The sequence below is a fragment of the Pundamilia nyererei genome, unplaced genomic scaffold (genome assembly GCF_000239375.1).
Source record: "Pundamilia nyererei isolate P.nyererei 1_Seehausen unplaced genomic scaffold, PunNye1.0 scaffold00240, whole genome shotgun sequence".
NCBI lineage: Eukaryota > Metazoa > Chordata > Actinopteri > Cichliformes > Cichlidae > Pundamilia > Pundamilia nyererei.
In genome coordinates, this window is record NW_005187641.1 from 331976 (window position 1) to 353973 (window position 21998).

General features: G+C 40.7%; 3 protein-coding genes across 5 annotated transcripts; all 3 read right to left on the bottom strand.

Moving 5' to 3' along the window:
* Positions 1-2020: 2020 nt before the first annotated feature.
* Positions 2021-5864, bottom strand: tbx6 (T-box transcription factor 6). Its single transcript, XM_005749249.1, has 8 exons — positions 5795-5864; positions 5090-5309; positions 4513-4780; positions 4278-4421; positions 4043-4113; positions 3900-3958; positions 3519-3798; positions 2021-3269 (listed from the first exon to the last, which is right to left on the bottom strand). Exons 1-8 carry the CDS (start codon positions 5862-5864, stop codon positions 2021-2023), a joined length of 2361 nt encoding a protein of 786 aa, XP_005749306.1.
* A 4870-nt stretch (positions 5865-10734) lies between these two features.
* On the bottom strand, positions 10735-15225 carry nif3l1 (NIF3 NGG1 interacting factor 3-like 1 (S. cerevisiae)). Of its 3 annotated transcripts, none has more exons than XM_005749251.1 (7): positions 15176-15225; positions 13562-14157; positions 13286-13442; positions 12055-12178; positions 11820-11958; positions 11223-11306; positions 10735-11133 (listed from the first exon to the last, which is right to left on the bottom strand). In XM_005749251.1, exons 2-7 carry the CDS (start codon positions 14145-14147, stop codon positions 10949-10951), a joined length of 1275 nt encoding a protein of 424 aa, XP_005749308.1. In that variant the 5' UTR covers positions 14148-14157; positions 15176-15225; the 3' UTR covers positions 10735-10948. The 3 variants fall into 3 exon arrangements, with proteins under 3 accessions (XP_005749308.1, XP_005749309.1, XP_005749307.1); XM_005749252.2 differs by having other exon boundaries at positions 15082-15203; XM_005749250.1 differs by lacking the exon at positions 15176-15225 and adding an exon at positions 14904-15039.
* Positions 15226-18107: 2882 nt separating this feature from the next.
* On the bottom strand, positions 18108-20789 carry cabp5a (calcium binding protein 5a). The gene is made up of 7 exons (XM_005749253.2): positions 20524-20789; positions 20231-20280; positions 20019-20049; positions 19762-19905; positions 19510-19619; positions 19239-19386; positions 18108-19152 (listed from the first exon to the last, which is right to left on the bottom strand). Exons 1-7 carry the CDS (start codon positions 20561-20563, stop codon positions 19124-19126), a joined length of 552 nt encoding a protein of 183 aa, XP_005749310.1. The 5' UTR covers positions 20564-20789; the 3' UTR covers positions 18108-19123.
* Between the last annotated feature and the right edge of the window lie 1209 nt (positions 20790-21998).

Below are 21998 nucleotides of genomic sequence, written 5' to 3' on the forward strand. Positions count from 1 at the left end.
ACAGTCCAAGTGTGAGACGGTAGAATTTATCATATTTGGTTAACTCGCTGGTTAATAAATGACAACTTGGAAATTTGAGTAAACATCAGGTTGACCCTTAGAATGAAATCAAACGAATGGACAAGAAAAGCTCACCTGTGTATAGATATCATGTATAAGATATATAATCATGTTGAATCTAGTCTTTTTGTATTGTAGACTTTTTTGTTTCCTAGAAGTTTTAAAATAGATTTGTCTGAAGAGTCCCATTAATGTGGATCAAATTCAGTCAAATAGTTGATCAAATGAGCCCATGTGATGTTACAGTAATGAACAGGAGAGAAAATTGTACACTTAACAAATGCTGAAAGCTCCATTATATCTAGAGAAGGGTTGAGCTCAAACATCTGTTTCCCCAAAAGCCACGAAAAGCAGCCAGGAGAGGAAATGATTAACTGCTGCCTGCTGACGTCCTCGTCAAGTACCTTTGACTTGTTAGTCTAAAAATCCTGTTAATCCCCCACAATCTCTGCTCTCCCAGCCATAAATGTACTCATAGCTGTCCACAAAATGACTGATGCTGTCTTTGTCTGCACTGTGGCAGAGATCAGTGACAAGGCTTTAACTGCTTCTAATCTTCTAGATCAGGGGTGTCAAACTCATCATCAAAGCTAAAACTTTTGCATAACAAATTATAAGATAGAGTCATTTTCTGAGTAAAACTCAATGGAAAGAAGTAAAATTAAATTCTAAAAGCTTTAAAATATAAACCATCTATTTACAAAATAGTATTTCACATTTGATTGAATGAATGGGGTGGAGCTTATTAGACATTCAATCCTGACCCATGTCTGAATATGGAAAATCTGATGTTTCCTGTTTAGTCTTCCTTGTAATTTGCGTAACAGCAATTAGGAGGTACACTTATGTGAGAAAAATAAAGCTTTCAGTGCAGTTCTAAAACTGGTTATCGGCAAGTGTGAGCAACTCTGTAAATGCAGAAGGTTTGATAGTTTAGTTCTGGGATATTCAAGTGTGTGTTAACACAATACAATGATACGATTGTTAGTGCCCATCAGTCTGGAAAGTTCATGACAGTACACTCAGCAAAAGACTGAAAAAGTATGGATTGTTTGGACGGGTTTCCAGGTTCTCTAAAATGAACATGGCTTAGGTTTGCAAAGTTGCATCTGAACAAACCACAAGACTTCTTGTGGATAAGACCAAAGTGGAGATATCTGGCAATGTTTAGAGAAATCCAAGCGCAGGCATATCAGCACAAACACCTCCTACCAACTGTCAAACACAGTGGTGGAGGGGTGATGATTTGGGCTCGTTTTGCAACTACAAAACCTGGCAACAGTGCTGACATCTTCGATTGCTAACTCGGGGTATGTCAGCGTGCTCCGACTTTCTGAGTTGAGGCAGGATTCCACAAAAGACATTTCTGACTAGGAAGTCGGAATTTTTGACTTTTTGAGGAACACACCATAAGTGACATCATGGTGGCCGCGTCCGTCCTTTTTATACAGTCTATGTTTTCATTCAATGTTGATGAGAGTGGTAGGTTACACTGATTGTTTGGGGCTAATGATTTTCCAACCAGTCCAACAGTCAAATTTAAGAAGATGATTTAAGGCAGAAATTCACTCAAGAGTGCTCGATTTTTTATTTTTTACATTGTATCTCTAGTTTCCAGTCTTTACTTAAACTAGTCATATCTTCTCAGTAACTCCCCAAAGTCTCAGCTGGATATCTGACAAATCCTTCAAGCTACATACAAATATTACAGTCTTTGTCAGCAAAATATTTCAGTTGAAAAGGATTGAGTCACAAAAGCTTGAAAAAACATATTTTATTTTTCACACTGGAATGAATATAGAAAAGAAAATCTTCAACAAGTATATACAAACGAGGCCCAGTTTCATCAGTCTGTCAGCTAAACTGCTGAGAAGACACAGACACACAAACACTGGGCTTAAGCTAATTCTACACATCATTGACTCCCCTTAAAAGTTCATCCATATAAAAATACCATATTTCAAAACATTGGTCTTGTGCTCATTTCCAGGTAGGACCCCTGTGAGAGTGAGTGGCCATGTTGTTGCCTGTACAAGTGCCTGAATGGGATTGAGAGGGAGGGGTGAGGGTCCTGACATAGCCGGAGAGGGTAGGATTTAAAGGTGGGGTAGAGGGCTGGGTTAGGGGCAGAAGGGGGAAGTGATGGATCCAGCTGTGGGAGAAGAGATGGGTGGTGCCGTACCATCTCTGGACGATAAGGTGGTGCAGGATTGAAGGGAGGCACTGCACCAATTTCAACAGCAGGATATGAGGGCGTAGAAGATGATGTACAAGGATTGTGTGCTACTGGCGGCAGTGTGGCAGCAGGGGTGACGGACTGCTGGAAAGAAGAAGCAACAGCCAAGCAAGAGGAGGGTTGAAAAGGAGGATGAGGAAGGGTGGATGGTGGGTAAGGGAAAGAAGAGGGAGGAAATGCAGTAGCTGGAGCAAGTGAAGGAGCTTGAGCTTGGTGGGTCAGATTTGGGAGGTGGAGGGCAGGGTGGGCCGGGCTGGGAGATACATGGGAAAAAGGCAGATTTTGCATCTGTGGGGGAATAGATGGAGGAGCAAAAGATGTGGAAGAAGCATGCATGGGTAAGGAGCAAGACAGAACTGGAGCTGGTGGTTGGTTTTGACAGGGGAAAGGCTGAGCAGTGCTCAGAGTGGGGCTGGGATTTGTTGGCACAATATTTTGATACATAAACGCTGCAGAGCTTTGATCACTGGGTGAATCAGTGGCGAGAGGTCCGGCCTGTAGCTGCTGGCCAGGCTGGGTGAGCAGAGAATGAACAGCTACTTGGTCCTGGAGATCTGACGGACATGTGGTGGACGACGGGGCATGAAAAGAGGCATCAGTAGAAGTGTGGGGGCTGATGGTGTCTGGGACTGCATGGTAGTTGTTTGAGGAAGAGGAAGGGGAGGATGATGACGAAAGGAGTGGTTGTGGGGAGGTAGAGCTGGAAGGGGGCGGAGTGGGGAAGGTGAAGGAGGTCTGCTGCAGCGAGGGAGTGTTGGAGGTGGAAGAGAGTGCGGGGGAAGATGACAGAAGGGAGGGATAGTTGATAGGAGGGATGGAGGGCTGAGGATCGGATCTGTCCGAGGGGTCAGAGGCAGGATGGGAGGGGAAGGAGGAGGATGACTGAGGGAGCGGAGCAGAGGGGAAAGAGGAGGAGCTGGCTTGAGCAGCAGGGAAGCTGGAGGTGTAGGCTGCCTCAGCCATTGTGTCTGATCTGTGGAGGAGAAAGGAAATGAGAGCTTGAATCAATTTAGTGTCGTAATTTCTGAAAATAATAATAATCAGCCATTAGAGATGTGTGTAAACCACACATCTCCTAGCAGTAAGACTGAACCAGAAATTTTGACATTGCTAGGTTAGGTTATGTAAAGAAGAATATAGACTAAAAATATAAAACATTATTCTTTGTATAGTCTATCTATGTGAATCATGCTAATATCAATTACATTCCTCTGCCTCCTACCTTTCAATCATACTATTTGCCCTCTCGCTTGCTGGCAGCTCTTGTATGCCACTGGCCAATGTGATGCTGATGTCAGACATCTGGGATGCCATAAACTCCTGGCCGAGGTCCAGTGACTGCTCCGGGACCAAAGTGTCCTGATAGGAGGTGTCCCCTGGTCTGAACCCACAGGAGGTTTCGGGCAGTGCAGGCAGAGAGGCCAGAGCGAGGGCCTGCAGCTCTGCACCGGTTACTGGGGGCTGCTGCAGGAGCTCAGTGGAGTCGCATGGATCACAGTTCACTGATGGCAGACAAGTGGAAATGTTTCAAAATGAGAAATACATTACATTCGTTTTTAAATTAAGTTACTTAACGTGCCATAAATCTGGTTTTCCCCCTTACCTATATCTAAAGTTTCTGTCAAGACGGCAATTTTGCGTTTCTGTCTCGCATCTCTTTGTCTATAAAGAAAAAAGGCATTTAGATCCTGCACAACAACAGATGAATGTAGACTGTGAGTTTTTGCTGCTTGTGTTGGGAATTACTTTTTGCTGTTCATGCCGTCTTCACGGAAGCCTTTAGCAAAAGGGTTGGAGTTGATCTTAAGCTCAGTGATCTGAAAATAAACACAAAACACATTTAATATTACATTACATCTGTTGTTTGAAATCATGTTCTTAATGTTGCAAAGAATCTCTTATATATCAAATGAATGAGTGTCTCTGTGAGTCTGTTGCTTGGTAACACAAAACTCGCAGTCAGAGCAGAAAATAACGGTACCTTGCTGTTCTGGTAGGCGGTGACGGTGATAAACTGGGTCTCGGGGAAAACAAAGGAGTGCTGCCCTCCACCCCACCTCAGTACGTCCCGGGCTTCTATCACATGAATTCTGGGCTGGTATCGATGCAGAGAGTGTAGGATGATCTTTGAATAGAAGAAAAAGGCTTAACTCAACATGCACCACTGAAGGTTATGTGCTGTATCTCCGCTAGGCCTGTTCATGTGCAGTACGTACATGTCCCTGTGTGTCCAGGGTGTTGTTTGTGAGCTTGGCGTAGTGAAATGACATGGTGCGGCTCTGCCAGTGGGCACCTGTGGCAGGAGAATCTGGGTGGATGAACACCCGGTCTGGTAGCCTCGCCTCTGCAGCTCCAACAGCTTGCCACCCGCCACCTTGGAAACGATAACGGGAGTTGTCAACGGGAACAACATCCAGGAGGAGGATATAACGGAGTGATGGATTCAGGCCCGACAGCTTCAACTTCAAACCAGGAAACATCCGTCTAAAAAAACAAAATGACATAGGTTCAGGACACCAAAGGTCACAGAAAACAGTAAATGAGAAGGAATTAGGGAAGAACTAAAACTGATGAAGGCAAGATGGGATGAAAACATTAAAAACAGAGGAGTATAAAGTTAGAAGAGATGGTAGACTGCTACGACCCATTTAGGAGGCCACGACTTAATGAAAAGTACATTTATTTCCCCAAGATGGGTCGTGATATGACTTTGGGGTTTGTCTGGGATAAATTGCTACACCCCACAAATAAGGGCTAGGGGATAAGGGGAGTAATACAGATGTAATCTCTCACCTGCCCTTCTTTGTGATGATCATCTCTGTCCCCACCGAGCTGAATTGCTTCCATAAAGACGAGTTCTCCAGCTCCATCTTCACCTCATCTTTCGGGGTTGTGGTTGCAGCCTCATTGGAGACGGGAGCAGGAGGAGGAGCCAGCAGCCTTGGAGGCAGAGCTTTGGCGGCTGCTTCGCATGCCGGAGGGAACAGCGGTATATGCACAGGTGCCTCCCGCTCTGTGGGAAAGAACAAATCCAAGGAAAAAAACTTTATTTAACTGGTGAAAGTGAAGCAAATATGGAGCCATATTTTAAATGTATACTTAAATTAAATATATTTAATTACTCGTACAAACTACTGAATCACTAAGTTTCATTCAGTCTTTTCCATCTGATCTAAAAACCACTTTCATGTATTTTCAGGTGTACAAAAAAAGGTTCAAAGAGTAAATTGTGTCTTCAGCACTTGACTGGAACTTTCAGTGCAAACGTTTTTTAATGTAGTATTTCTGGTTTGGCTGCTGCATTAAAGGCCCCATCATGCCTTTGTCTATAGGGCATTAATATATTTGTTTTGTCATTTTCTAAGGACCTAAAAAGTGAGAAATTAAAAAGGTTCTAATTTATGAAAACATTTATTCCTTAATGTACAATCAACAGTATAAAATAAGACATCTGTTTATGTTAATTGCTTAAACATGAATGCATTCAGTCCCTCTCACCTCTGTAAAAGCAGTCTCCAATCCTTTGTGGTCCCAGAGTCAAACCAGGGAACATCTCCATGCTCAGCATAGTCCTTCTTGTCTGTCTTTGTCTCTTTATTCGTCCTCTTCACCGGATCCAAATTAACATTTCTTCAGCTCCTTTTGCTCTCTCCTGTTCCTCGTACAGATTTTTCTCTGCTTTCTATAACAAAAAAGTAGCTGCAACTAGAGAGTTTTTCACTCAACTTCTGACTCGCGCTCTTAACCATCGGCTGTCCTTTTTCCGTCAGAGCCCACAGGGCTGACGTGGTCTCTTAAATAGGTGAGTGGGACTTCACACCTATGGCCAAATGGGCCCATTTTCACATAGAGTTTTATTTGCCTCCCTGTCTCTCCTCCCTTTACCCTCAATTCTCATTTCTGTTCCAACAAAGAAAACAAACAACACTCGTCACATTGGAGGAAATCAGGGTTTATCTCAATATCTGAAAACACTGATTGTGATTTACTTTCCTTTATTCTTTTACTTACTCAGTGCACTGAAGATCATTTATTTTACACGCAAATCTGTAAACTATCTAACTATAGATGCATGGAAGGTCAAATATGCTAAATCACAACCATCAACAAGAACATGCATTAATGCATCAAGCACAGTCCAGTACAACAGTCTACCCCTTCTTTATATTTTGTTGGGAAAATGGGAAATAGATCCAGCAATTGATTATTAAAACATACAAACATGCATGAAAACGTAGTATATAAGAAAAAAACCGAATTTTGACAATTCTATAATCAGTTTGAAAGCTGATATTTGGTATGACCACCTTTATTCTTTAACACAGACTGAATTGTCTTGGGAAGCCTTCTTGTAATTCCTTGACGTACTCTTCAGGAATACTTCTCACGGTTTTTGAAGAAAATTCGGAGCGCTTCTTTGGATGATGGCTGCCTTATGTTCTGTTCTCTGTTAAGATGATCCCTCACTGCTTTAGTAATCTATGGCTAATTATTATAACATCTTTATCTTACAGTATTACATATTTTGAGGAAACTGTTGTTGTGATTTGGCACTATATAAATAATACTGGACTGAATTGAACTGATAGTGTTCCTTTATGTTTTTTTTCTGTCCAAGCATGTTTTTACTGCATCGTCAGTGTATCTGAGATTGTTGTCATGCTGAAAAACAAAGATGCTGCCAATCAGATGCAGTCCAGATGGTTTTTTGCAGTGCCATTAATTTTTAAAAGATCTCCAACACCATTGATGGAAATGCAGCCCCAATCCATGACAGATCCTCCACCTTGTTTTGCAGATGTCTGTAGACGCTCACTGCTGTTCCTCTCTCCTCACATATTCATCAAGATTTGAACCAAAACTTTCATCACTCCATAACTGCTTCCCTTCCTTAAGAATAGCTTCTTGATAGCAAATCTTTCACTGAGACCATTTCTGTTAAGGCTTCATTAACAATAACCTGAATGAAGCATCTCTCAGGTCATTTTATTCCCTATTCCTTAAGGACATGACTTTCAGATACTGTTTGTCTGCTATATGTTTTTTTAGACATGTCCCATCTTCTTTTGTCCTCCACCTGTCCAGTTTCCTTAATTATTTTAAGGAAACACTGCACACCTTGCTAAGATATGCCAAGGTTTTGGCTAATAGCTCTTTAGACGCCTTTTTTTGTATGCTTAAACAACTCATTAATCAGTGTAAAGAGGCAATCATCTGAATATGGTCAGGTACAAGGACTGGACGAAAAAAGACCCCAAAAAAGCCAAAGTGCAAAGAAAAGCTTTGAAAGACTTTCAGAGATTCTCAACACCAATTTAAAATCTACATGGAAGTCTGGTGGTTCAAGGCATTGGCACAGTAATGCATGCAGGAGAAAATAAGTAATTTTTTATTTTATTATAATTAGTAACTATTTACTTTTGTTGTTTTTTGCATTTATTGATGTAAATGCAGAATAATTTATACATAGTTTTCATCTAGCTATTTTTTTAACTTTCTTAATTTTCTCTAATGAATAGTTCTTGGAAATGCAAAACTTCTTATACATTAAAGGAGTTTATTGCTTGGTCCCCTGGGGCTTTCTGATGACTTGATGACATGTTTCTTCCTCCCAGCAGGCTGCCTGTTAGGCTGTCTCAGCAGGGAGTCAGACCCTGAGTTTAGGTGGAGGAGGGCGACAGTTTGGCCAGTGGCTGCAGTTTGGCCACTAGACAAGTGTGACTGTCTAAGTGTTTATATGCAAGTTTGTATTTAGGGATTATGCGCCCAAAACAATGGACCCGTTCAAACTGATTCACAGTGTCCTGATTTTTTTTGTGACTGACATTTGTTAAGCAGGCATGTAAATGTAGCTGTACCACAGGGTCATTACACTCATTTGCAAGCAAAAGTAAATGTGTTTGGATTAAATAATCATTAATAGGAATGTTCTGCACAGGATTTAAGGAGTAAAAAATGGAGTAACCATAATTTGTTTAATAATTTTTGTCGTTTTGCCTCTGAACACCCCTGCAGACGAGTTTAAATGATTCAAATGTGACTTTCAGCTTTAATTCAAGGATTTGTACAAGTTTTGCATCAACTGTTTAGGAGTTATGGTCATTTTTATAAACAGCCCTTCATTTTCAAATGGTCAAAATCGGACAATTGATTGATAAGCAGTTTCATGACCAGGTGAGGCCCTTTTCCTTGCAATTTAAACACAAAAAATAATTATAGCTGATGTGGATTCAAAATTTTTGAATTTTTTTAGCTTTTCGCTGTAATTTTAAAGCTGAGCCCCAAAGAGATGTCGATGGAGCCCGTCATTAGATTGGAAAAACAAAATTATTTATCAGAGCAGCAAAACATGAGGAGTGGAGGAATCATAAGAAAAGCAACTTGACAGCAAGTAAATGAACACCAAGTCAAGGATACTCTGGAGAAGAGAAGCCTTCATGAATGGAAAAATAAAGGGTTTGCAACAAGGTGCAAACCACTTGTTACACTTAAGAACAAGAAGGCCGGACTGGACTTTGCCAGAAAGTGCCTAAAAGAGTCTGCACAGTTGGGCAAAACAAAACAAAAACCCCTCTTTGAACAGATGAAAACACTATGAACTTGTGCCAGAATAATGGGAACATTTAACAGCTGATGATCTGAAGCATACCGCATTAGCTGTCAAACATGCTGGAGGCAGTATTATGGCATTATTATTATTATGGTATTGGTATAATTTGGCTGCCAGTAGAACCAGGTCACCGGTGTTTCTTGATGATATGACTGCTGTTTGGAATAGCAGGATAAATTAAGAAGTGTACAGTCTGCTCAGATTCAGCCACATGCTGCAGAACTGCTGAACAGCACTTCAAAGACCCAAAGCAAACTGCTGAAGCAAACCAAGAGATCTTTGAGACAAAGAAATGGGATATTCCTCAGCGCTCAAGTCAATCACCTGATCTCAACCCAACCCATCATGCTTTTCACTCCCACAAACAAGCAGCAACTGAAGACTGAAAAGGCCTAGCAAAACGTCTCAAGTGAGGAAACGCAGCATTTCTTGGCAACTGCAAAAGATTTTTATCCAAGCATGAATAATAATCCTTAAATTTAACATTATATCATTTTGTCCAATTACTTATGAGTCTCTGAAAAATGAAGGACTGTTTTTTTTATCATAATTTCAAAACAGTTAATGCTCATTTTAAGCCCATCATCTAAAGATGTCTGCACTTAAGTCACTCCACTGTGACGGTGTGCAGAAGCAAAGTATAAAAGTGAAATATTTTACTCTAAATTTGACTTTAAAGTAAAAATACAGTATCATTTTATATCAGCATTTTTTTCTTGCGTGCAGCAGTCCTCATTCTGCTTTTCCTGAATCAGTTTCCACTCCCTGACTTGGTAAAGATCACAGAAAGTTGTCACAAGAAACTTTAGTTCAACAGGCTGCTGCTGAGTTTCATTAGACTTATTAACCAACAGACTCAACAGACTTTCAAATATAAATCAAATAGAGACTTTAAAGCACATTACACTCTGCAGCTTTGCCTCACTGTGGATGATGCCCTGCAGTATATTTATCCACCTCGTAGGGCTCAGTGGGAGAAGGAAACTTTCAAGCTGACAGGCCTCAGACCTACCTGCTTGCACTATAAAAGTGACAGCTGGAGTCGGTTTACAGGAGCGAAGTATACGCGTTGTTCTAGCTGTTTTCCTTCTCCATTTGTGTGTTGTTAGGGATAAAAGCTGCTGAGGACTGAAAGGAAGCGGAGGTGTGAACACCACACTGAGAGAAAAGCCACTACCCTGACGGGGGGGCAGCTAAGTGTGTGATGCCTCCTAATGTTTTTATGAAAGAACAGGTGTGTCATAGGCGGTGCAGGCGTAAGACTCTGTAAAAGTCAATAATGAGGACTGTTACTAGTTTTGTTTTTGTTTTTAAGCCTCAGCAGTGGGGCAGGAGTACGTGCACTGAAGCAATACCAAAGGCCTGCTCTTTGACATGTATGTGCTAAATCGTTTGATTTCCATCCATGTTTGTTCAGAGGTTAAAAGGTCATCTTGTTGAGAAGAACCTGTCACTTTCATTTATCTTTCACAAGTTATGAGATACATTAAAAAAAAATCCTTGAATTGCAGCTTTGAATCTTCATAGCTGGCTCAGGCTGGTGCTGATGTCTCCTGTGGAGCAGGTGGGGTCCAATATCCACGTTTATACAGCAACAGCAAACATTTTAATCCCATGAGGATTACCTTCTCTCTGTGCAGGAAGCAGAAACTATTCATTTTAGGAAAAAAAAAAAACAACTTGCGGATGCTGAAATTCCTCTCGGCATGGAAGCAAAGGTCACATCATTGGGATTAAAACACACAATGTGTCCTCTGCATGTAGGAGCTGCATGCATTAAGATTACAGATTACTTATAAAACGTCTTATTCCACACGCCAACAGCACATTTTGATCAACCACAGCCCATTTTATTAAGACCCTTCCAGAGAGACATGATAAATACAACAACATTTAACAATATTTTCAAGGCACAGCCAGTGGATAGCCTTACGTAAAGAGCCTGCATGTTAAACTCCGGGGGGGTTGCCAAAATGTCACACATATCTGTAGTAAAAAGTCATCTTTCAGAAAAACTACTGTGACTTCCAATCAAGAGTCAGTCAAACGACCTCCAGAGGGTCTCTGTCAGCCTTCGACAGGACCACTGTTACGCTATCGGGCAGGCGCACGGCTAGTCTCTCCCTGAACACAGCCAGGTAACCCCGCTCGCTGTTGCTGTGGTCACTGAGGATCACGCTGGTTCCTTTTGCCACAGCATCCAGCACTTCATGGTGGGACATCTCCCCTGAAAAAGGGGCATAATTATGTCTGCAAGCATTGTGATATGAAGACGTTTTAGTGATATTTAAACTAATAAAATTAAATGTTTGTTACCTGTGACATAGAGGTCCGCCTTGACTCCATTCAGTACTGAGGCCCCTGACCCAGCACATACAGCCACAGTGTACACAGAGGACTCTGGGGAAGGAAAAACAGAACAGGGACATGACTTTTCTTCTTTCTGTGTGGAGTTGCATGCTCTCTCTGTTCCTCTGGGTGCTCCAGCTTGTTGTTCTGCTCATTCAGATTATCAGTGAATTTAAATTTTCTGTGCATGTGAGCGTAAACGACTGTGAAAGACTCCCAAACTGACCAGAGTGACCAGTGTTTATGAACTCATGTCCTCCATGACCTTCTACTGCAGGGATGTCCAACTAATTTGACATCATGGGCCACTTGCAGCCCACTTTGATCTTAAGTAGACCGAACGAGCAAAACTGCCCTTTCTGTCAGTGTAATGATATTGAACTACACGTTTAAGCCCACTTAATATAAGAAAAAAAAGAGTGCAGAGCTAATGGATGGAAATTCTTGAACCTCCATCTACGTTTCTACCCTTACTGCAATCGTGGTAGAAATTAAATGTGAGCGTGTTATAATTGAACTATTCTAATTTAGTGACAGATTTGTGTGTGTCCACTCGTCTCTCACCCAGCGTCTCCCCCCAGCCCAGAGCCAAACGGAGGTGACTCAAACCCAGGTGAGATTTCAGTTTTTGGACGGCTGCTCCGACAGTCACTGGCTGGTCCAAAACGCTGCATCGGCCTTGGCCGTGGCCCAGGAGAGGGGGCTAAAGAAAAGATGAAGTGTTACTAATGCGAACAGAACAAGTTAATCATAACAATAGTCAGGAACTTTTTCTTCAGATTCCTGTAACAGCCCGCACCTTTTCTAACTTTACGATGGTGAGAGACTGGCTGGGAGTGCCGTGTCCTAACAGAGCCTGGACACTCGGGGTCAGGGCTGAGTCACAACAGGTTACGCTGACATGGATACCACTGCTGTCTGGTCTAATATGAAGAGACATGAACTGTTATTTACCAGTACAAAGAAACAAAAGACTTAATAACATCAAGTGTACGATTTACATCCATTACATAACTGTCATGTCTCGATAACTGAGACATGAATTATGAAAACATTGGTTTCTGACTGTGCTGAGGTTCTTTCAGACTCTTTGTTCCATGTTTAATCCATGATTTACAACTACAGAAAAGCTTCTTTCCCAACTTAAAAGGCACTTTGAGTGATGTAAGTGTACTGTGATTGGTCCGGGTGTGAGTGTCAAACACATAAACCGAACGACCACTAAACAAAGGTGACATTAACATCAGTAAAGCATTAGCCACGCAAACAACAGCTGTTAAAGCAAGGCTTAAAAAGAAGAGGAAAAAAAACAAAGAAAAATCTGAAAATATATGCAAGGAGGAAGAAGAGAAATCCATCATTAAGTTTGGATATATTATTATTTCTAAAACAAGAAAAAAAGATTTTGATTTTGAATATGGTGTCTTATATAGGAGGAAAAAAAATCAGACTAAAGTTGGATCAAAATGTTGTTCATTTTTCTTTTTCCCCATATTCAAACTTTAGTATGTGTAAAATTATTCACCCGACTTAGTTTTAAAAGGATATTATGTGCTTTATGCATGAGAAACTGTAGATAAAGTATCAGTCCTCTACAGTTTCTACGCTTTCAGTGATAGAATATCCAATTATTTTAAGGCCTTCGAGCATCCATACTCGTAGTGCCATACTACCTGATGTTTACCATAATAATGACATTTTGGTTTTAGTTGGGAAAAGGGGCTAAACACAGCCTTACTTTCAACCCCTCAGACATAAAATGTATAATATATACATTTGAAGTTTGTGTAAGTGGTCCGAATGCAAACTGAAACAAATCTTTGGTAATAGTTACAGTCCAAAAGCAGCTTTGGATTACCTGTGATGGCTTCAAGTGTCTGCGGGTGATTTCCAGCTTTGATTAAAGCGAAACGCAAATTACAATAATGTGTGTTTGGAAGAAATAAATCAAAAGTAACACATATATGACAAAACTACCAAAATGGTTTTCATTTAAAGCTTGTTGCTAATCGGTGATGTCTGAACACAACCTGCTGCCTGAATGCTGTAGGGTCGTTCCACCATCACAAGCCTTCAGCTCCTCCATGATCATGTTTAGTTCCTCTGCGCTTCTGACCGTGAATTCCAGTTTGTGACTGTGGGAGGCGGCGCCGAGAACCTGACTCAACACCGACACCTGACCGCTGCCTGATGCGACAAAGAAAAAAGGCAGTGGGGATGAAATGAAGGTCAGTGAATAAGCATCGTGTTCATATCTAATGATTTAAGTGCGAGCATCACATTTTACATTCAGAGAGACTTCTCACCAAGTCCTCCAACCAGCCAGTCGTTCACGCCTCCTTTCACGCAATCCCATGAAGTGTGAGGGGAAAAGACCGCTATGCCGGCCTCCACGGCCCGCACAGCCAGCCGCTGCTTCCAGTCTTTCTGAACCAGACGCTTGATTGGCCGAAACAACGGCGGGTGATACGAAATAATGAGATCGCAGCTCACAGCCACTGCTTCCTCCATGACGGCATCTGTGAGGTCGTTGGTCAGCAGAATGGTCTTAACGGGCCGAGGTTTGCTCGGCTCCACCAGCAAGCCGACATTATCCCAAGACTCGGCAAGCGACAGCGGAGCAAGCTGCTCCAAAACCTGCAGGACTTCCTTTAATTCCATCAGACCGGACGAATGAGCTGAGGAGAAATTAACAGACGGAGGAAGGCGAGCTGAGCTTTGTCTGCTAGGCAGGATGTGATGACTGTGGGTAGATGAAGGAAGAGAATGAAGGACGGATGAAAAGGCTGAAGAGCACAGAGCAGCTCGGGACTTAAAACTCTGTCTAGTCCAAAGCCTTCTACTGGTGAGCGAGAAAAATGTCCGAGAGAGGTTTCTACATCCAGTCAACATCAGGGGAGATCTGTGTGGACAAAAAGAAATAACTAAATAATCATAAATGTTACACATTCACAGATTCATATGTGACTGCAGGTTTTTGTACGAGACTGAAACTAACAACTGCTGAGCTATCATCTTCTTCTTCGTTCCACTGTCCACTTTAGGCGTTCACCACAGTGGATCATCTGCCTCCATCTCACCCTATCTCTAAAATCCTCACCTACACGACCTCCTTCACTACATCCATGAATCTTCTCGGTGGTCTTCCTCTTCTCCTACTGCCTGGCAGCTGCATCTTCTATAGTTTTCTTTTTCTCATGTCTTCATGGTGTCATCTTTATCCCTCCATGTCCCTCTTTGTAATCTCTATACCTCCACAGGTAGGCCATGAGGATTCTACTGATTTCCTCTTCAAATTATTAGATGTCCTGTCTATGCTGAGTCTATTCTCAGTCCCAGCCTGTGCTGCTCACACTGACACCTTCAGATCTCACATGCACTGAATGTCTGACATTTTTAAAAGGAAAAATTAACTTAATTAATTGGATTAATTAACTTAATCCAGTGATCGGTTTTGTATGGTTTTATACGCATTTCCACCTGTCCATTTCCACATGGACACACATGCTGTTTTTGCCTCGCTTAAAGACTCCATCCAAAGTTAAACACTAATCAGAATAGTTAGCAACAAATGCAAACAGACGGCTACAACTCTTAAGCGTACATTTTTTTTAGTCCGGAGCAAATCATTTAGTAAAAGCCACATACCTGCACTTTATGATTATCATAAACCTTATTCATAGACTTAAAACCAGCAGCTTTGAGTTGTGACAGCTGCCAAGCGTGCAGCTAACAGCAGAGCTAGTTAGCTGCCTTTAGCTGCCACAGTAAACCGTCCTTTAACGTCAACACACCAGCATGTAAATATATGCACGAGGCAACTTACCGTCGCTTGTTTCTGACGGATGAAAACTAATAACACGATGGTTTTCAGTTTTTAGCTAAATATATTCTGGTGTAGTGGCAGAGGCTGTACTTACTGCAGAACTCGCACGATGTCCCTTTTCGGCTTCCGTCCGCAACAGTTGTTTTTTTTGTTTTTTTTTTACTTAATGAATGGCTTTATTTATTTATTTATTTATTTATTTATTTATTTATTTATTTATGGGGTCAAGTTATGTCTTTCGTCTTGAACATGAGGACATATACATATAACTTATAAACTTAGCAGTATAAATTAGTTATAGTAAGCATTATAAAGTAAGTTTTATTTAACATATATGGTTACTTTCTTCTTCTTTTTTATTTATCACCCAAAAACTGGCCATCGCGCCATCGACACAGAAACTACAACTTAAATATAGAAAGGACTGAGCGCATGTGCAACAATACAAAGAGGAAAATAGAGAATAACAATGAATGACATTAACATAATTACAAGTGATATTAATTCAGCCCAAATGAAATAAATAAATAATAAAAAATAGAAACAGAGCTTTGTAAATGTCCTTTTATTTTTTTTACTTTTTAAAGTTTCACATATCCTTCATAAAATTTGAAGAAAGGTGGTTTTAATATTCAGGAATCTGCATCGATGAATAAAATAAACAGTATTATCAAGACTTTGTTGAACTCGGGAAAATGTGGTTATATATTTGGTTTGGTTTGGATTTTGTGGGAAAGAGTGACTGGTGTAAGTTTTACTCCCCTTTTTATTGTCCTCTGTTTGGCATTTGTGTACATCTCTTCTATAATTGGTTTCAGTGCAGCAGAGATTGTTGGACGCTGATTGCAAAGACCTCCTGTGTCACCTTTAGCTCACCGCATGTCTTATTGGTCTACACCTGAAGGCGCTCTGGTGTGACTCTGATGCAAGATTAGAGGCCGTGTCCATTATGCTGACAAGTTTCCTCAGCACTGAGAGGACAGAAGGTGATTTCCTTAAGACGGTCTTAAGGAAATCAGCTGTGGTGTCCCAGTACGCTACAGCATAAAAAATATAACGCTGGCCACCAAAGAAAAAGAAAACAACAGACGCATTGAAAGATTCACAAGTGGCTCACTGTTCAGCTACAGTATTCATTTAAAGGAACACAACTTGTGCACATTTTTCAAACAGAGGCCAAAAGGAAGTTAATTAGCTGAAGGTGAAGCAGCTTACTGATCTCTTTATTACAGGTCGCACATCAGTAAGACTGAGACGCACAGAATTCCCTCATCACTCACTTCTCCTGTCCCACTCAGTCCTTTCTTTTTCCGTTAAGGTAGTGCAAATAGCAACAGTATTTGTAGCAGTGAAATAATAATGTAATAACAACATTTCATTGTTATTTAATTATTCAAATCCTAAATCTTTGGGATTTGAGCATCCCAAAGAATCAGTTAAGAAAAACAATATTTCTCAAGTCGTTACGGTTCGGCTTAGTGTTTTTCAACAACGAGCTTGCCGATGTTTATAGCGCTGGTGTTATGCAATATTGTCTGTACTCAATGTTACAAAACAATTCACAGATTAATGTGAGCAAGCAACAACTGGATGACTTTGATAAGCTGTATTTACTCTCACAGGGCAGGTGCTCCAGCAGCAGATACCCCGCAGTGCATCCGACTCTTCTCAGAAAGATTAAAGCTAACCAAATGAAATCTGCCTGGGGAAGGGGCTATCAGCGCAATAAGTTAAAATGGTAAGGGTTGTTTTTTTTTTTAATGTGTCGGGCTGAGAAGAAGTCATTGGGTATAGAGGCTACATCAGAGTTGAGTCTGAGAGCAACCAAGAGAGAGATTACTGAGGATTAATGCAATAAAGGTTGATGCTGGATGTTAGAGGGATCAGGAAGGATCAGGGCAAAGGCCAGCCAGTGAGCATTACATCATCAGATTCTTCCTCTGGACTCATCAACCCTCGCTTGGCACTACATCCGTAAGTTTAAATGTGCCCCCCACCCTCCTCTTTAAACACCCTCACTTACATTAGTGTGCCATTAATAGCAGTGAAACCTTGTCACTTTTTTTGTTTCAGTGTCTGAGTCCCAATCCACATAAAAGAACAATCATTTCAAAATAAAAGTAATAATAATAATAGTAATAAAAGACCAGATATTTTGTTACTTATCCATTAAGCATACCAGCAGAGCGAACACTCTCTCTGTGGAGCACCATTCACAGATGTGTGTTTAGTAATTAGGTTCACTTTTGTTCATTGGCAGCATAAGTCCTCATGCCCCATCTGTCTGTCTGTTTGATGCTGTGCCCAGTTTGTCGTGCAGCAACATCTGCCTGGCTGGTGTTCCCCGAATGTGACAGTACAGCTTGTCCCGTGGCACATCCCTGAATTCAGCCCCAATATTTAATCCCAGCCGCTCACACTGTGGATCGGTATGACACAATTACTGATCACCAACTGCAAGAATGAATCAGTCCACAGGTAAAAAAAAAAAAAAAAAGTGTTCACGTGCCTCAAATTTCACTCAACCTTTCTTTTCCTTCCTTTTTTTAATGGATATGGGGTTATAATACTCTTTAATACTTTTAAGCTCCTCTCTGTGTTTTATGTCCATATTTCCGTGAAGTTCCCAACTTACAGAGAGTATTAACCTCAAATAATGGCTCAGACTGTCTCTCTAAAAGGACACGTTCTGGGACATGAACCTCTTTTTTTTGTTTTGGGGGAGGTTTTTTTGTTGCTCTTAATACCTTTAAATCTGTTATGCATCAGTCACAAAATCCCACATTTCTGCCTCTTTTAAGTGACATAGTTTCTTAGTGTCCTTCCAAAGTTTTTACTCAATCCTAGCAGAGCAGAGTCCCTAAACTTTTTCATGTTTAAATCACTTCTTTCTGGAGTGAAATGACTGCACATTACTGGAATGCAAGAAGTCACAAGGACAATATGGTCTACACCTAAATGAGTCTGTGGGTTCCTTTCAGGCAGACACATAGAACTTTCTTGTTCAACAGATACTCCTGAATCCATTTCGGATGTTCAGATCAGGTGTTTTATTTTGTGCTTTGCCAAAGAAAAGGCAGATCCATGTTACTGCTTCACTTGTTGGAAGTTAGTTACAGATTAGCTAATACAACCAGCTCAGGTTAATAATGTACAGTACAGTAGTGACTTAACTTTAAATCCTGCTTTGTTGTAACATTGTTTAAATGGTAAGAATAATTTAATAATGATACAAATATAAAAACAATTCCATTTCAACAAACTTCCACTGTATACAGTCTATATCAGGGTTGTCAAACATGAGGCCCAGGGGCCAGAGTGGGCCTGGCAAAGACTACAATCTGGTCCACGAGATGCCTTTGGAAGATATGCATACATTTTTGGACTTTTAATGTTTTGTAACAAGTTTTGGAGTTTTTTCCTGCTGATGAAGACTTTCCTCGTGCCCATTCATTCTATACCAAAGTAATTAAGTAATAGGTAAACAATTAAACACAGAAAGGTTACAGAAGAAATAGAAGTTTCAGTTTTTTACAATAAGTCCACAAAAAAGGTGTGAAGTAACAGGAACTTTCTGATTTTTTCTGTAATCTTACACAGTTATTCCTCACAATCTAAGCCCAAAGAGATGCTGAAGGGTTTCTTTCATTTACTACAGCATTATTTCTTTATCATGTGGAAACACTGAGACATACTTGGACTTCTTTTTCTTATATTAAGATATTTCAGTGATTAAATATATACTTAGACTTCTTTCCACTGCCCACTAGGATCAAAGTGAACTAAATGAGTTTGACATCCCTGGTACATATGATGAAACATAACAACAGAGTTTTGTTTTTTTAGCACTCTTGTGCTTGAAAAATCATTACACATTGTAATTCTTTGCATAGCTATAAAATCTGCTCTGAGATCAGTCTGATATTGCTTGTTTTGAGCATCTAATTTTAACATTTGCAAGCCCAGAAAAGAACAGCATCAGTGTTAGTGCGTGTTTGCAGAGGTGCAAATGAATGTTCCTGACTGGCCTTGTCCTCGACTGTCATTGATGGGACATCATTCTGACAAATTCTGCAAAGGAGAAGAAGACGAGGATCAGTTGCTTCACTTCACTGCACTGTTACTCTTTACTGATGTAGGCGAAAGACAGTCTGTACCTTCAAAATCTACGGTGCCATCCCCGTTGTCATCGGCCTCTTTCACTATGGCATCGATTTCTCTCCGGCTCATGTGCTCTCCCATCAGCTTTATCATGGCTGATCGCAGCTCCTCCGTTGTGATCTCTCCATCTCCGTCCATGTCAAACTAACAAGAGGCAGCAAACAGCAGAGAGCAGCTTTTAATCACAGCCGTGATGATAATGATCGCCATCTGGCAGTCTAGAACGCAGGTGGCTGGAAAGTTTCAGAAAAAGCTCTTTACTCTCACCTCTTTGAAGGCGTCTTTCAGCTCCTTCATACCGATCATTCCAGACGTCTCTGCCAGCAGTTTCGGGGCCATCAACTCCACAAAGTCGTCAAAGTCGACTCTGCCACCGACTAGAGGGGAAAAAAGGTTCGACATGTCTGTGGGCTTTTCTGTCTCTCATCAAATCTAGATTAAAGCAATGAAAACAGCCGCTAACTATGGGATTCCTCAACAAATTCAACTTTTAAACAAACACTTTTTTTAAGGACTCACGGTTCATGTTGATATTTTGACTCAGCTCGATCAGCTCCATCTCAGTGGGCATATAACCCATTGTCCTCATCAGGTTGCCCAGGTCCTTACAGCTGATCAGCCCGTCCTTGTCTTTATCAAACTCATTGAATGCATCACGCAGCTCTGCAGAGGTTTAAAGTAAAAAAAATCAAATCATAAAATGAAATGTGCAAAGTGTACAAATGTAGGTAAAAAACAATGACGTAGTCATAAAAATGAGAAAAAAAAAATATTACCATCAATCTCATCATCAGCCAGCTGTCTTGTCTGCACAAAGAAATAATAATTGCTTAACTTCAGTATAATATGAACATTAAGAAGAAACACGGTGCTTTCTAACTACTTATGAATGCAGCAGTTATCACAATCACACAATCACAATAGCAGTTTACATTTCCAGCGCAAAATCCATCAAAACAATAATTAAATTCCTGCAGCTTATACTTACAATGTTTTTCCCTCCCCGCAAGAAAATACACGCTGCCCCCAAGCTCATTTCTGCAAGAGGAAATACAGATGTACTTTTATGAAATGTCAGGAAATCACTGACACACAATGTAGAGCTTGGTGGGTTTTGCTATGAAGACACTACTGCTGAAAAAAGGTCTGTTCACACAATAATTAGTCCAATAAACTCTTGCAATAGTATAAACATGTTATTTATATATACTGTTAAAATTTCTTAAAAACTTTACAGGTTACTGACATCTTCTAAATAAAAAAGTTTTAAAGAGATGTTACCTTCCTCAGATGAATTCTGTTTGTCAGCCAAACGCATCATAAATAAGCTCTCTGGAGCTGAGGACCTGCAGCTGACCTGTGCAGTGCAAAAACTACCCTGCCTTCCTCCTCTTGCTTAGTCTTCTCAGTGTGAGCGCTGTCTCTGATTAACCGCAACAGCTTGTGCCTCTCAGTGTGTCGCGACCCTTTGTGCCCAGACTGCCGGGATGCTTGGAAATTGTATGAGGGTGTGTGTGGCTGCATCCAGACGTGAGGGGAGGAGTCAGCGGTGTGACCGGAGGAAAGCGGGATCAGGGATGAAAGAGATGATGCCTTGGTTTCCTGCTGAGTGGTGACATCACAAACTTTACTGCTATCTGAGCCCAGAGCCGACCGAAAATATGCGATATGATGAAGTCAGCTAAGAGGTGCTTTTCTATGCATTGAAGTAATTACAGTGTCCTTCTACTCACTCGTGTTTTATGCAGGAGATGCAACACGAGCATGTCTTTGGACAAACTGATATCTGAAAGTTAAAAAAAAAAAGTTATATACTGCAAAATCTTCTCATCAGGACGCTAACAGGTAATTTATATGAAGTTTGCAGCAAAAGTCACTGTTCATCAAAGACTACAAATAAAGTTACACGTTTATGATCATTGATTGTTTCTGGATTTTGTGGCTTTATTTATATTTTCTGCTGCAGAACACGTGACAGTAACACAATAAAAGAATAGATGGTCATTTGGCTCATCGTTCTGTTTTTCCAAAGACATCAGAGTGAAACAGATTTTTGAAGTATTAAAGAGTCAGAGGCCGATTACAGCTATTATCCCACTGTGTGATAATCTGCACGACTATTTGTTTCATTTGGATGAAGAAAGAGATTTACGGCTGTGTTTGAGGTTAATAGTCAACACAGAGGTTTAAAATGGCATTTTATTTTATGTTCATTTTGTGTGTGTGTGTGTGTGTGTGTGTGTCTTCATTTTTTGCCACTTTGACAGGCAGAGTTTTTACATCACATGCACATCCTGATGCAACCCCAAACGGATTTGTGTGTCCTTCTGGGATTGAACCAGAGATCGTTTCTTTGTTAGGGAAATGTGAAAACCAGCTAACTGCAAAGGCTAGTATAGAGGCTTTTCTTTAAATTATAAGTTTAGTTATGTGCAGATCTCATATATAGGTATAACAACATCATTTGTTTCTTTTTCCTTTTCTTTGTTCTTTTATTGTTGAAGAAATCTGTTTTTCCCTGTCAATCACAAGATACTCCAACAACAAAGCATATCCTGCTTCATCCTCCTTGGGACCAACATTTACTAAATACAGTGGGGCAAAAAAGTATTTAGTCAGCCACCGATTGTGCAAGTTCCCCCACTTAAAATGATGACAGAGATCAGTAATTTGCACCAGAGGTACACTTCAACTGTGAGAGACAGAATGTGAAAAAATAATCCATGAATTCACATGGTAGGATTTGTAAAGAATTT